At 34.0% G+C, this 15,482-nt stretch overlaps 1 protein-coding gene across 5 annotated transcripts in view; it reads right to left on the minus strand.

Moving 5' to 3' along the window:
* Positions 1-15,482, minus strand: part of KANSL1L (KAT8 regulatory NSL complex subunit 1 like) — a 60,389-nt gene that overhangs the window by 17,636 nt on the left and 27,271 nt on the right. For 4 of the 5 annotated variants that reach the window (XR_005557865.1, XR_005557864.1, XR_005557863.1 and 1 more), the window contains 7 exons: positions 10,507-10,657; positions 9,152-9,262; positions 8,428-8,565; positions 5,862-5,983; positions 3,780-3,904; positions 1,805-1,930; positions 1,173-1,227 (listed from right to left, as the gene is read on the minus strand). Coding sequence is in view for 1 of the 5 variants with exons in the window: in XM_039352953.1 (XP_039208887.1) it covers positions 1,173-1,227; positions 1,805-1,930; positions 3,780-3,904; positions 5,862-5,983; positions 8,428-8,565; positions 9,152-9,262; positions 10,507-10,657 (828 nt within the window). In the remaining 4 variants the exon portion in view is untranslated. The remainder of the gene's footprint in view (positions 1-1,172; positions 1,228-1,804; positions 1,931-3,779; positions 3,905-5,861; positions 5,984-8,427; positions 8,566-9,151; positions 9,263-10,506; positions 10,658-15,482) is intronic. The other variant, XR_005557866.1, reaches the window with a different exon arrangement.

Consider the following 15,482-nt stretch of genomic DNA (forward strand, 5'->3'; position numbering starts at 1 on the left):
AGGGTGAACCAGAATGCCGTGGTGATGGAACCCTCATCTGCTACTACACATTTGGACTATTTCATCACAGTATGTGAGACCCCAGGTGCAAGTTACTTAACAACCGCCTTGCATAGCAATGGAAATTCTGGTCACAATTGTGGTTGTAAGTCGACAATTACCTGTATGCATTTGGGCCTTTTTGATTATGGGCAGTCATCATAGGAAATCTAGGCATGCTGATATTTGGCCTTTTTATTGTGTAGTTGATTTATACACATACATACTGTCCTTCACAATTTGGATAGGCTACAAATATCGTTAACAAGCAAACAACAATAGGGACTACTGAAAAGTAAGTTCTTGTCAGCCAGTTGATCCTGGTCAATAGATTTGTGAAGACCTGTCCAAACCAATGCTATCAATTGATCCCATTTTAGTAAAAACTCTCAAAATACTCTTTCGCAATCTGTCCCAGAACAAGAATAATTTCAATCTCTCTTCTGCCGTGTGTGTGTGCCTTCAAATCATGCTGACTCCTGCAAGTCTCTGCATTTCTCCTGGCAGTATTTCTGGAAGTATTTTGCCACTGTTTTTTTCCCTAGAGCTGAGGGAGAGGGTCTGACCCAAAGTAACCCAGTTGGCTCTGTGTTAAGGTAGGACTAGAACTCATGCTTTCCCAGTTTCTATCCTGATGCCTTAATTACAATACCAAACTGACTCTCCTCTATAGTTTTAGATAAAAAAATACTCAAAGTATTTATAATTTTATTATGCCTTTTATAATAAAAGTATTTTTATTATAAAATTTATTTTACTTTACATATACAGTAAGTTGTACAACAGGTAGTAGCATGAAGGAAACATTATTCCTTGAAATGTAAAAGTAATTATATCCTTTGAAAGACTTTTGTAGTAGCTTCAAAGAATGTTCCCAGGTCTCTGAACATGCAGTTGTGCATATATAACTGCTTCATTTCACTTGTGGTTCCAGTATTGTGTGTTAATAACTGAAGCAGCCACCTAAACCTCCCAAAGGATATATCTACTTTCAGATTTCAAGAATGCTTTGCTCCTATTGACATGCTTTCATTTCAATGCTTTCACAATTCTGATATATAATAAATTTATCTGTGAGTAGAAATATAAAATTCCTCACTGCAAAACAACAGTTGAACATAAATAGATCTTACCTTCTCTTCATCCTCATGCAGTTTTTCTAAAGGTTTTAGGCTAATTATTCTCCAGCTGTTAATAAAAAAGATTCTTCCTTGAAAATTGTTCATATAAAACTGAAATCTAATTCATTATGAAAAATAATTTCTACTCTAAACACTGCAAACACACCTGCCGATTCAATTACATAATTGAATTTTCTTATAGTTAATGTTTATCTGTTTCAAAGTCATTGGCTTTGACATAATTTAAATTAAGATTTCTCTTTTTATCTTATGAAATCATTTGTGCAAATGGACCAATGTACTGTGTTTATTTGAACATAAGATCATGTGTTCCCATGTAATTTTAAAATTGGAGGGTCAACCCATATTCGGTAAGATTATGGTTAAGGGAGGCCAATAACTTTTTTTTAATAATCTTTTGTTTATGGAAAAGACTATCTTAAATTAAAAGTACGGTAACCTTGCTTTGAGTGAAGATAGTATCTGCTTTTATGCAATTCTTTGTAGTGTTACATGGCTACAAATTTATTAATGGCTTGTACAAATGGGCAATATATTCCCGTTTTAAACCAATATTTCTCATCTGTGTTTTCTACTTTCTTGGTATATTTCCATCAGAAATCTTATATTAACCAAAGAGTTACCTTTGTAATTGGTTCATTTTCTTTCCTCTTTCTAAGGTAGCTAAGGTAGCAATGTCCTGATAGACTAGATACTGTTTCACTGACTTGCAATGAACATCAGTAATGACAAACAAATGTTGTGAATGTCTGAAAGCAGAGACACACTGGTTGCTTCTGACAGCTGCTTAAATGTAGTCATCACAATTCACTGTTATATGGCTGAAAAGTGGGGAAATATCTACAGTTGCATGAAAAGGTTTAGGCATTTCTGGTCAAATTGTATGTTTAATAAACCACTAAATGAACAGGTGTGGCTTGTTTTTTGTTTATTACAAATGCTTCATCCTTTCTCTTCCAGATGTATTGTGTAGTTGTAACCAATTAGTTTAATTTTGGTTTCATTAATCCGAAGTATTTTGTTCCAAAATGTTTCAAGCTTATTAATATGTACTAAGGTTATGACTACTGAAACTATGTCAGATAAAAGATTTCCTTCTGATAACTGTGGACCACTGTTGGAAAAGTAATGTTATACAATGGACCTGTAACCAAGTATTCCTGTGTTGGTTTACCTTTTCAGGAAGATATTTGGGATTTATACAGATGCAGTTTAGCAAGTTTGAATAGCTTTTCCATTCCATTTAATTTCCATTTCTTAATAATGTTTCTTTCAGTTGAAATAAGTATAAGTGTTTAGATATTTTATAGCCCTCACTAGCTTTTCAAAAGTAAATTATTTTTATTTTTAAATAGTCAGAGATCTGCTTAAAAGAGCCCATGATTGTTGAATTTATTTATTTATTTATTTATTTTATTTATATGCCGCCCAATCCCAAAGGACTCAGGGCGGCGTACAAAATTAAAACAATCATCTAACAATAAAACAATAAAATAATACAATCATACCGCAAGTCCGATCATATCCCCCCCCCGGGGACATCAGCCCCAGGCCTGCCGGAACAGGAGAGTTTTAACAGCTTTCTTAAAGGCTGGCAGGGTGGGAGTTGTTCGAACCTCGGGGGGAAGTTGATTCCACCAGGTCAGAGCCACCACAGAAAAGGCCCTTCCCCGAGGGCCCGCCAGCCGACATTGTCTGGCCGACGGGACCTGAAGGAGGCCCAATCTATGGGACCTCACCGGTCTCTGGGAACTCTGCGGCAGTATGCGGTCCTGAAAATATTTAATTATTTCCCCTAGGCAATTATAGATCTGATTCATTCACCATTAGTAACTTAATACTACTAACAACTTTACAGAAAAGGAGGACAACAGCTGAATCAACTTGAAGGATGTTCAAATTTTTGCATTTGCCATAATTATATAGAAGTGTATCAGCTTCTGTTCACTTGGGGATTTGTCAAACGTTTTACAAGGAATGACTAAACTTTTACATGCAACTGTACTTTCAAGCATTTATAACATTAATATAACATATGAATATATGTAGTATGATAGTGGATTTATATAGTAACAATGAAACAAACATTTTATTTTAAACATTTAAGAATTTTCATATAAAGCAAGTAACTTAATATTTTCTGTCTACTGCAATATTATATACACAGAAAATACATTAATTGCACTGAACTCTGTTCATTCATTTGAATATTGTATGACTTGATCAAAAATAAACAGGATGAGTTTATATCTTTAACAGTACAAATCCTACAACTTTTCTGAATTAGCTCTGCTATTAATCCATGGGGTAAAAGTCTGTAATATATTTGTTTTACAAGAAAGAAATTTAGATTTATAGAAACTTGTGATATTCTATTAACCAACATAAGACATCTATAGCAAGAATCAGACCCAATAATTATTGAAAGCATTAAGAACAAATCCCAAGAGCAGTGTTATAGACACTATATCCATTTCCCTAATAAGTAGTATGATTAGATCTTTCCACAATATTGTCAATTATATACAATATGCTTTCTATCAGAACAAAGTTTTATATAATTTATTTATATATAAGATTCAATAAAATTTCAAATACCTTGGGGTAAGAATTTCTTTATACTGAAGTTTCTCCAGTTTTGATGGTGCAATTAATGACATAGGAATAACAATATTATCTATGTCATAGGAACACTCACTTCTCAGTCTCCGCCTTGAATTGAACTGTTTAAAAATGGTTTTATTTGACATTACAAAGCTATATGAAAACCAAATAAATTTCAGTGCATGTACTAGTAATAATACTGAGTTTTCAAACTCAAGATAAATACAATAAGTTTCTACATAATATTTTCTTTTGAAGCTGGCAATGTTTCTTGTCGGTATTATAAAGTTATGCTTATTTCGAATGTATAAAATTGTGGAGAAATAATGTTGAATTGTTGAAATTGTAATTATTTAGACAGTAAATTTGATACTAAACTTGTACCTAGTTTAAACCACTAAAAATGAAATTACACAAAATGATAAAAATCAAAAGCATTTTTAAAAATATGATTATGATTGCTTGGATCAGCGGTCCCCAATCCTTGCAGCTTGGTGGCCCGGCAGGGAGAAAGTGACCGGGCTGCACAAGTGTTGGTTGACGTGTGCCCACACAAGCAGCTCCATTCAAGAAGCTTTTGAGGCATGGTTTCACACTCCTTCAGGCTTCTCTGCGCCAAAAGCTTTTGCAAAGGGACGGAAGACCGGAAGTCACAAGAGATCACTCCCCTGAAACCTTTCCTTCGTTTGCACAAGCTTTTGGTACAGAGAAGAGAAGCTTTTGGGAGAGCAGTCTCGTGCTCCTTCAGACTCACCAGGGCTGCCTAACGTTCCAAAAGCGGATTGGGTGGTCCTGACAGGAAGCCTTGGTGAGTCAGCAAAACTGAGCAAGGTACGCTCGTCCCACTCAAGCTCTGCTCTCACTACTCCGCTTTGGGAGCACTGGGAATAGGCGGCTTGGCAGCCCAGCTGGGGGGGGGGAGAGGGGAACCAGGCTCCATGAGTGATGAGCTACTGCTTGCACGCACACAGTTCCACTTGCACAGGAAAGAAAAGAAGCCTTTGGGGTGTTGGTCATACAAATGGAGCTGCATGCGCACACTGGCCCACCTCTCGCACGGCCCAGTTCCGAATAGGCCATGGCCTGGTAGTGGGCCATGGCTCGGGGGTTGGGAAGCCTTGTTTAGATAATAGATAAAAGATAAGTGCTGAGATAATCACTTCTAATCACTATAATGCCCATAGCCTGGCAAACTTCCCTTAGGTGATCATCATACTGAACTTGCAATCCCTTCAGGGCAAAGCAAAGGCTTCTAGCTATAGTATCTTTATTTTTCCCTAGAGATAATAAGAAAGGTAATACTATAAAGTGTTATCTAACAGGTGACTAAGGTTTTTCTCTGGTAAATAGCAAGGCTAAAGCACTGCAAAAAGAAGAATTATTTTTTTCCCCCATTTCTTGATAAAGAATTGGTGGGAGAGCTATGAAGAGGCTGGATTAGGAAAACAAAAACACAGTTTCAGAAGACCATGCAGAGAAGACTTGGAAAGAGATATAGACAGGAAATGAAAAATAGAAAAATGGAGAAAAGCAGGCAGGCAGAGAATGCTGGGTTGGTTTTAAAGAAAAAAGAGGCAGAAAGTTTTTTGCGTTATTACAAAGATCCGTACTAAAGTTTTCAACATTTTGTGGCATTGGGAAGATGCCTTAGAACAATGCTCAGAGCACTGTTTAAAGGATTATAGACTGCTTTTATAGTTCAAGGCCAAGATTCAGCTTCTGAATCAGACTCGGTTTCTATATATTCTGTTATAAAGGCCTTAGGAACAAAAACAAATTGTAATTTGTCTTGCTATTAAATGATAATGTGATGTAATTTTAACAGTCACCTGAGCAGATACATTCAGAAATCCATCCTATATTTAATAATATTTTACTTCTGAGAAGTATGTTGAAGCATGAGATATGATTTAAAATTCATTAAAGAGAAATAGTAAACTTCAGCTCCTAAAAACTAAACATCGCCTTAAAATTCATCATTGCAGACAAATGCCACTGCCCCATAGAAGCTGTTTAAAAGAGTTACCCATTTATTATTTTTTTGAAAAAATAGACAATGTGATATTATCATCATACCTGTGAAGAGATACTGTGACTTGATCTAGATAACATGTCAACATTGGATACTGCTGTAAAATTACTGTAAGACTCCTGTCCTTCATGCTGAAAAGTCAATGCTTCACAACTATTATTTTCTCCTGTAATGAAAAGATAAAAAACATCAATTAATGAACAAAATTCTAAATAACGCACATACAACATAGATACTTCACAGGAAATTGAGAAAGCATATCCAGAGTAGAAACTAGGCTAGCAATGCAATTATTATATGAGTTTTTCACCCCAAATCACGGAACAAAATAACAGAGTTGGAAGGGACCTTAGAGGTGTTCTAGTCCAACCCCCTGCTCAAGGAGGAGACCCTATACCATTCCAGACAAGTGGCTGTCTAGTCTCTTCTTAAAAACCTCCAGTGATGGACCCCCATAACTTCTGAATGCAATCTGATTTATTGTTCTGTTAGGAAATTTCTCCTTAGTTCTAGGTTGCTTCTCTCCTTGATTAATTTCCATCCATTATCTAGTCTTGCCTTCTGATGCTTTGAAAAATAGGTCAGCCCTCAAATATTGGAATACTGTTATCATGTCACGCCTGGTTCTTCTTTTCACTAGACTAGACATACCCAATTCCTATCGAGCCAGCTTTCACGCAATCTGTACCAGTACATTTCATTTTTCTTGCCTAAGTGTAAACCTTACTTTTCTCTACACTGAATTTCATTTTATAAGATAGGGTACATTGGATGCATAAATATGGAAATATTACACTTGTTACTACAGAATTTGTTGTCCATACTACCATCAGTTTTAATGCTTGAGTCATACACTGTACTAAAAGAAACATCTTTTTAATTAACTTACTTAGCTAAGTTAAGTAATGTTTATTTTTTACTTTTTTAAGCAACCTAGAACTAAGGAGAAATTTCCTAACAGTGAGAACAATAAGCCAGTGGAACAGCTTGCCTTCAGAAGTTCTGGGTGCTCCATCATTGAAGGCTTTCAAGAAGAGATTGGATAACCACCTACCTTAAATGATATAAGGTCTCCTGGCTTGACCTTCAAGATCCCTTCCAGCTCTGTTCTATTCCATTGATAACAATTTTATGCAGATCCTATAAAAAAGAGACAGTTCCAATAGACAGTATAGCTAAATTGTTCAATTGTTTTCTTTAATTTCTTTAATTAAATACTATATTTAGTTCAATGTGTTCTTTATTACTGATTTAGAAAACTAGTGAAACAGCATTTTTCTGAACTTAATAAATTGAAAGTATGTTTTTCATACTTTTTCATATGTTTTTATGTGCTTTCACATGAAATTCTGTCCAGTACCTTTCATCTTTGGACGAGTTCAGGAAGGTTAGGAATACTAACCTTGCCACCCTACAACTAGCTTTTACATGTAAAACAATGAGTAAATATGAGATCTTCTGCTCATTCCATTCTCATTCTTGAGCCTCATGTACACTCAAATTTAGAGATATTAGCCAGAAGTGAATTCACAGACCACCTTGCTTCTTGAAAAATGACAAGCAACAATCTTCTATATAATACTAAAACCAATACTACCGTATTTTCCGGCTTATAAGGTGACCCGGTGTATAAGACGACCCCCGACTTCGGCGCCAAGTCGCATACTTAGAAAGTCATCTTATATGCCGGAAACTACCGTTATTTCCAGCGTATAAGACGACTCGGCATATAAGACGACCCCTGACTTCGGCGCCGATTTCAACGCTTTCTAAAGTCATCTTATACGCCGGAAAGTACGGTAGTAGTTTATTAAACCTGTATACTGCTTCTTAACAACTTTTTAATGGGATCCTGTTAATGGAAGCTTAGGAAGTTTAAGTAGCAGAAACCATCAGTATCACAGAAAAGTGAGTGAAGAATGCTTTGGAGTTCAAATAGAGAATTATTATTTCAACCTATTGATTTGCAATCGTGGCTTCTTGTTAAAGTTTTTATTAATTTATTTTAATAGTGAAGACACATTTCCCCTACCGGAATAAGTCTAATCCAAATTCCTCTATGCAGGGTTTTAGGTCTCCAATATGCCTTATTGTTTTGAATCAGATATGAAAGTAGAGATCAGAGTCTGGCTCTTAATGTTTATACATTGGTTAAAAAATGTGTCCTTACCACAAGATCTTACCCTCTTGAGGATGTCAGGTAACTGTCACTAAAAGAGTTCCCTTATAACCAAATTATAGACAATTTTCTTCCACAAAATATATTGTAATAAAAGGGGGCTATGATCAAGAGATGTTGCTCATTAACAATGAGATGTTTCTCATTATGAATGTAGAGTGCCAAATTGATCTAGTTCTTAAATTATCTGTGGACTACTGAATAGGGTATCTTCTAAAATGAGCCTCATACCTCAAGGATTATTCAGGATACAGAATATCTCATAACCTGGCAAGGTGCGGTGCTCTTTTTTCGGTGGTGCTGGCAGGTACATATAAAAAAACCCCTATCCAATATAATTGTATGCCTTTTCCATAACATTGTTTATCCCTAGAAGGAATAGTGTCATGAGTACTATGTATGTGTATATGTGTGCGTATGTGTGTACTTACCAGACAATGTCTCGCTTAAATGTCTTTTCTTCCTTCCCTCTGGAAACTGTTCAGATACTTTTGCCATAGTTTGATGTTTAGAAGTGGATTCATATCCACGGCTCAACTGTTGAAGAGGAGCTTTAATTTGACTAAAAACTGGGATAAAAACAAACATAACTTCACTGTGATTCTTTCTCTATGTTTACGTTCTAGCAATATACTTTTAAGACATTGAATTACTTAAAGCCAAAAATATATCAAAAGTGGTCAATGATTTCAGTCATAATTATATATGGGCACAATTTATATATATTTTCCTTGCTGTAAAATTTACTAGATACAGAGGGGCATGTAGGGTAGATTTATTTTAAATCAAACTGATTTAAGTAACTACACATTATCAATTTATATATTTAAAAGATGATTCGTTCACTAATCAGGAAAATTATTTAATAATTTCTAATAAAGAAAAATCTGGTTTGATATATTCATTAGTATAGAGTAAGCGCAAAACATAGATGGATAAATTCCATTTTCAGAAAGTGCATACGATATAAAATATTTGTCAGATGTTTTTCAGGTGAATTTTCACTACAAAAATGGAATGATGGTCTCAGTTTTGAGGAAACATATATATTTTTTGCAATCATATTAAATATTAGTTATCAATCAAAAATATAAAAACACTGGAAAACAAACTATTGAGAACTGGAATAAAAATATATTTTTTAATACTGCATACCGTTTAATGGAGATATTTTGTACTCTAAACCAAGAGCAGCACCTTCAAAAGCATCACCTTTGAGTTCATATTTCTTGAGTAAAGTTTTAAAATGAACATGTAAAGGAACATCTGCAAAAAATATTTAAATAGATAACTTCATTTATTTATTTAAAATATTTACTGTACATAGCTGTCTATCTTATTTCTAACTCTGGGTGGCTCCAATTAGCTATTAAATAATATCAATCATAAAACAACATGATACATAAATATATTAAAAATACAAACATTAAAAAACCTGGCACCAAATTTTCACTTATGAGCTTTGTTATTAATTGCATCTCTGCTTATCTAAAACAAGTATCATATTGTTCATCTTTAAGAGAGGGTTTAACAGAGTTAAACACAAAGCAGAAACAAGAGATAGAACATTGTCATATTATGTACATTTCAGCAGTTTTATATAGATGTTAAAATTTACAGGAGCTGTGATGGAAATCTACAATACCACATAAATAAATAAAGGCCATAGCCATCCTCTAGCACTTCCTCAAAACACTGTTTCTCCAAGGGCAGAATTAAGATAGTACTGGTCTAATTTCTTTATAATTGCTTTTACCAATGCTTTATCTGTCTAAGTGGATAAGCCAAGAATCAACTAACATTGTTGAAATTGATCAAACATTGTTCAGTAAGTATGATTTTTGCTTGATACATCAGAATTATGTTTTTATCTCACAGAATGGAATTCATAAAGTACAATTGCTAGTCATCACTTATTTATAAAATTATGGCCAGTTCTTATGCACTGGGTTCAGATCAACTGATCAACAGGTTCAAATAATAACAGTAAGAATGCCAAAACCTATGCAAAGAAATTGTGGAAACTGTTCGGTTTTGAGAAGACTGGGGATACAACAGCATTATTCTGAGGTAACATCCAGACTTTGACACACATTCTCTATCATCCCAGTGACTGAGACTACAAAATAAGGTATAAAAAGTGAAATTTGCTTTGAACATTAGGAAAAAGAATTAACAATGAAAACAATTCTATAATGGAACCAATTAACTAAAAAATGACATGAGTCCTTATATTGGATGTGTTCAAATATAGACCATGCAAACTATGAACATATCAAAACCATTACTTTGGATTCCTGAATGGAATAAGCAACTGCATTCCTACTCTTTATTTCTTATATATCACTAATATTTGTTGATTGATTTATGACTTTACAGTACATGGACAAAGCTAATTAGAGACTTGATTATCATAACAATCAGCTTAAAGAAAATATTATTTCATGATTTTTATATTATATTAAGATTCTTAGAATAATTACCCATGCAATAGTAGGTAACTTACTTACCTGAAGGAAATGATAAAACAGGATGGAATGATGTGTCCAGTTCCAACATGAGTTGCTTGCATATACTAGAATTGATGCTAAACTTGTAATTATTTCTTTTGCTGCTTGCAATCTCTTCTGTATTATACAAGGTACTGCCCTGATGCAAAGCCTATAAAATGGCATATAGATTTGAACAAATGGAATAATCTGATCAATCCTAAAACTGAGCTAAAACTGAAATCAAATCCAAACAAAATAAATTACTTTTTCAGTGACAGGGTCCTATTAGATTTTAATGGGCTATATTCCCCTTAAAAAATGAACAGTTCATTGTTTGAGTTAATTTGTGCTCAGCTTTTTTCTTAAATAATGACATTACAATGAAATTAAACTGTGCTAATTGTATTTCTTTTCTAATGACAATGGATCTAGCCACAATTAGGAAGCAACACATTTAAACTGAATTAATATAATACAATTATTAACTTTTTGTGACTATACAAACATACAAGTTTTAATAAGTCATATTACATGTAATAAATGTTTTAATAATGTTACTGAAACTTTAAATTTACCACCTTATATGTTGTGATCCTGCTGAACCAAAAGAACTATTTTTATTGTTTAATTAATATGCTCAAACTGTGCCTGTCTCTTCTCCAGAAATTCCTAACAGCTGATCATAGAATCATAGGTTTTTTTATTGGCCAAGTGTGATTGGACACACAAGGAATTGATCTCCAGTGCATAAGCTCCCAGTGTACATATAAATAGTAAATAATAGATTATAGATCATAATAAACAACAGTCGATAAATAATAAGAAACCAACAGCAGAAGATAGTAAGAAACATGAAAGGATGAGAAAAGATAAAAAATGAGACAGTGTTGTGGGAATTAAGTGTTCAGCAGAGTGATGGCACGGGAGAAAAAAAATCTTTTAGGTAGTAGTTTTGGCATGCAATGCCCTATAGTGGCATCCTGAGCAGAGAAGTTGAAATACATTATGTCCAGGATGTGAGGGGTTTGTAGATATTTTCTCAGCCCTCTTTCTGGCTGATTAGATTGTTTTTTCTGCACTCCTAACTATCCATTGAAGTCTGTATCTGCCCTGTTTGATTGCAGTGCCAAACCAGTCAGTTACTGAGGTACAAATGACAGACTCAACAATTCCTTTGCAGAATTGCATCAGCAGATCTTTGGGCAATCTAAGCTTTCTGAATTGACGCAGGAAGGACATGTAGATACTAGAAACTACAGCTAGTAGAAGTGAGAATTTTTAACCACAGAAACACAATACAAAGGGCTCATTATCACTTCTTAAATATTATAATGCCTTAAACAATTAATGCATTGATTAGTCATTTGACCATATTAAAAAACTATAAAAGGTACTAAGATAAAAGTAGAATGCCTTCATAATATATTGTTGCCTCTGCAATCAACCCAAATCTGTTCTACATGATCCATCCTTTTAATATAAAAGACACAGTCTTCCTTATGCAAGATCATTCTCTATAAAAAATACAATTTATTTGGACTGTTCTAGGATGGCTTAGATTATTAAAAAGGCTTAGGCAATTAATTCTTGCTACAGAGTAACAGCAGCACCTTGAATAGCAGGACCACCACAAATATATGATCTTTTTGAAAAACATAAGATCTTTCTGCAAAAATGTAAGATGTTTCTGCAAAAAGTACTCCAGGAAATCTCTCATACTTTACCATAGAATTGCGTGGTTCAAATTATGTCTAGAGAAAGGTCTTCTAAGGTGCTGAGGCATGTCAATTATTAAATGCTTTCTACCTGGAAATATGGCTTATGTTGTGCCAGCCTCTTCAAAGACTTGGTACATTTAAGATATGCTGTGTCATCATGGAAAGTGAAATCCAGGAGCTTTTGAAACTTTAACTAGCTCTCAGGTCTGTTTGAACTGGGAAGTGAACAGAAAACCCCTATTGTGAAACAATATGACAAGCACAAGTGCAAGAGAACTGTTGAAAATTTGCTCTTCAAAAGACAGTTTTTATAGTCTGAGTCCATTGACGGATTCTGCAACCAGCAATTAAATAATTGTTAAATGACTCTGTATTGGGGGTATTTCCAGCTCAGCCTTCACTGCAAAGATGGATAGCCTAAAACCTAAATATTTTAGGAACTCTGTCTTTCTAGATGAACCTACTAATCACCAGAAAACACTGAAATAGGTCCTTCCACATGTCATCATCAGATCTCAAATAGCAGAAATAGGAAAAGGCTTTATCCAAAGTAGGATCCATTTTAAAGACCAATTTTACTCCTACCAAGATCAAGTTTTGATTCCATTTGATTTCTTCTATTCTGGCAAGGCAAAAAATTAACTAATACCTGATGTGCCTTTCCCTCTATTTCTTCCTTGCAATAGGTGCTGTATACCTAAAAAAGGAATCTACTCATTAAAGTTCATGTGACTCTTTAAGAAGGGGCATCTTTTTTCTTGCTTACAAAGAAGTCTGAAAAAATATTTAACAAATAGTAGAGAGCTATGATTGCATGAGGTGAGTATCTGAGTCATTTTAAACTATTAGACTTAATATTTTTTTTCTATTGCAACACACCACAGAAGGGTGGTAATGTTAATTTATATTTGGGAAAAAAATTGGCTATTAATTCATAAATGTAAATATAGTGGTGGATAACTTTTGTTATAAAAGCAATTCAATCAACACACACACACACACACACAGAGAGAGAGAGAGAGAGAGAGAGAGAGAGAGAGAGAGAGAGAGAGAGAGAGAGAGAGAGAGAGAATATATAAATGCAGCAACCGAATCAAGCGATTGATTGTTTATTAGAACTTACAACACAGTATGGGAATGTCTCTGGTTTTAAAGTTAATAATTATAAGACTAAGATATTATCTAAGAATATGTTAGTTAAGGATAGGGAAAGTTTGGTCAAAGCCACAGGTTTTCAGATGGTAAAAAAGGTTAAATATTTGGGAGTATATTTAACCGCTTCAAATGGAAAATTGTATAAGAATAATTATGAACCATTATGGGGAAAAGTACAAAAGGACTTAAAAGACTGGAAAAAACTGCAATTGTCATTGTTGGGGAGAATTTCAGCTGTAAAAATGAATGTTCTACCAAAGTTTCTTTTTTTGTTTCAGATGATACCTATTTTAAAAAAAGAGGCAAATTTGGATGAATGGCAAAGGGGTATCAACAATTTTATATGGGCCGGAAAGAAACCAAGGGTTAAGTTTAAGATTTTACAGGATGCTCGAGAAAGAGGAGGACTTAAGGCACCCAACTTGAAATTATATTATGATGCAGCCGCTTTAACTTGGTTAAGCGACTGGCTCAACTTAACAAATAAGGATATTTTGTTTTTGGAAGGTTGGGACTAAATATATGGTTGGCATGCATACCTGATTTTCAATAAGAAAGTTGATCGGATTTTTAAATTACATATTTTGAGGAATGCCTTACTTCGTGTTTGGAAAAAGTATTATTTTAGATTGAATTATAAAATACCTATCTGGGGGATCCCCAGACATGCAATTGAGGGAATTTCTAAGGGGACAAATTTTGATAAAATCTCGTATAAAGAATTGTTAATTTGGTCTGGTTCGAATTGGCATTTGAAATCCCTAGATGTATTAAGGCAAGAAAATACTCTACAGTCATGGTTTCAATACTTACAAATAGTGGATAGATGGACTGTAGATAAGAAAGAGGGAATAACATTAGAAGATAAACAATTGGTTATTCAGATTAAAAATCAGAGTCAGGCCCATATAAAAAGAATTTACAATGTTTTATTAGAGTTAGACTCGGAAACAGAATTAGTTAAAGACTGTATGATTAAATGGGCTCAAAATATACAGGAACCGATTTCATTGGATTTATGGGAGACAATTTGGACTAGAAATGTTAAATTTACACAAGCTCAAAATTTGAGAGAAAATTTTTATAAAATGTTTTACAGATGGCACTTAGATCCTAAAAAATTATCTTGTATGTATCCTAACATACAGCCCAAATGTTGGAGATGTGGTAATAAAGATGCGACATATTTTCATATTTGGTGGAATTGTAAAAAGGTAAAGGCATTTTGGATTATGATTTGGTGGAACATTCAAAAGATTTTTAGAAGGAAGATAAAGTTTACTCCTCAACTATTTTTATTGGGTATCTTTGTGGATTTAAATGATAAAGAAACTATTTTGATGTTGAATTTATTAACTGCCGCAAGGTTATTAATAGGTTTATATTGGAAGAAAGATTCTTTGCCTACTTTAGAAGAATGGGTATTTAAAGTATCTAGTTTTGCAGAGATGGCAAAAATTTCTGCCTATTTAAAGGATCATACACAAGAAAGATATATTACTGTATGGAGAAGATGGATAGATTATATTCAGAAAAAGTATGGAACTAAAAAGTTTCACTTATTTTATGAATGAATATTATAGTAAATATTACAGAGAATTGTCTTATAGGCTATTGGAGTTAAAGGTCAAGTATGATAATTTTTTTCCCCTTTTTTATTATTATTTTTTCTTTTTTTCTTTTTTTTTTTTTTCTTTTTCTTTTCTTTTTTCTTATTATTATAAATTCTTTTAATTATTAACCCTGTATTCTGCTCTGGGAAGTGAAGGGAGGGGGGTTGGGGGTGGGAGGGAGGAAATGTGGGGGGGGGGTAAGTGTAATATAGATAATGGTTGCTTATAGGGGTGCGGCCTGGGCACTCCCCTTATGCTGCGTTCATGGGTTTGATAGGGATGAGAGGTGGGCAAGTGTAGAGAGGAAGTAGGGTAGTGAGAGGAGAAGGGGAGGGGAAGAGAGTAGGATGGGAGGTGAGAAAGAGGAGGGAAGTAGGGAATGTTTTAAGAGAGGGTGGACGCGGCCTGGGGGGAGTGCGCAGGTCGTAATAATGTTTATTTTATCTTAAAATTGTATTGTATACTGTTTTTTTTATAATGTTTATATGGAAAAAAAAATAAAAAACTT

The sequence above is a fragment of the Crotalus tigris genome, unplaced genomic scaffold (assembly GCF_016545835.1).
Source record: "Crotalus tigris isolate CLP2741 ecotype Arizona unplaced genomic scaffold, ASM1654583v1 scf7180000018485.2372832, whole genome shotgun sequence".
Lineage (NCBI taxonomy): Eukaryota > Metazoa > Chordata > Lepidosauria > Squamata > Viperidae > Crotalus > Crotalus tigris.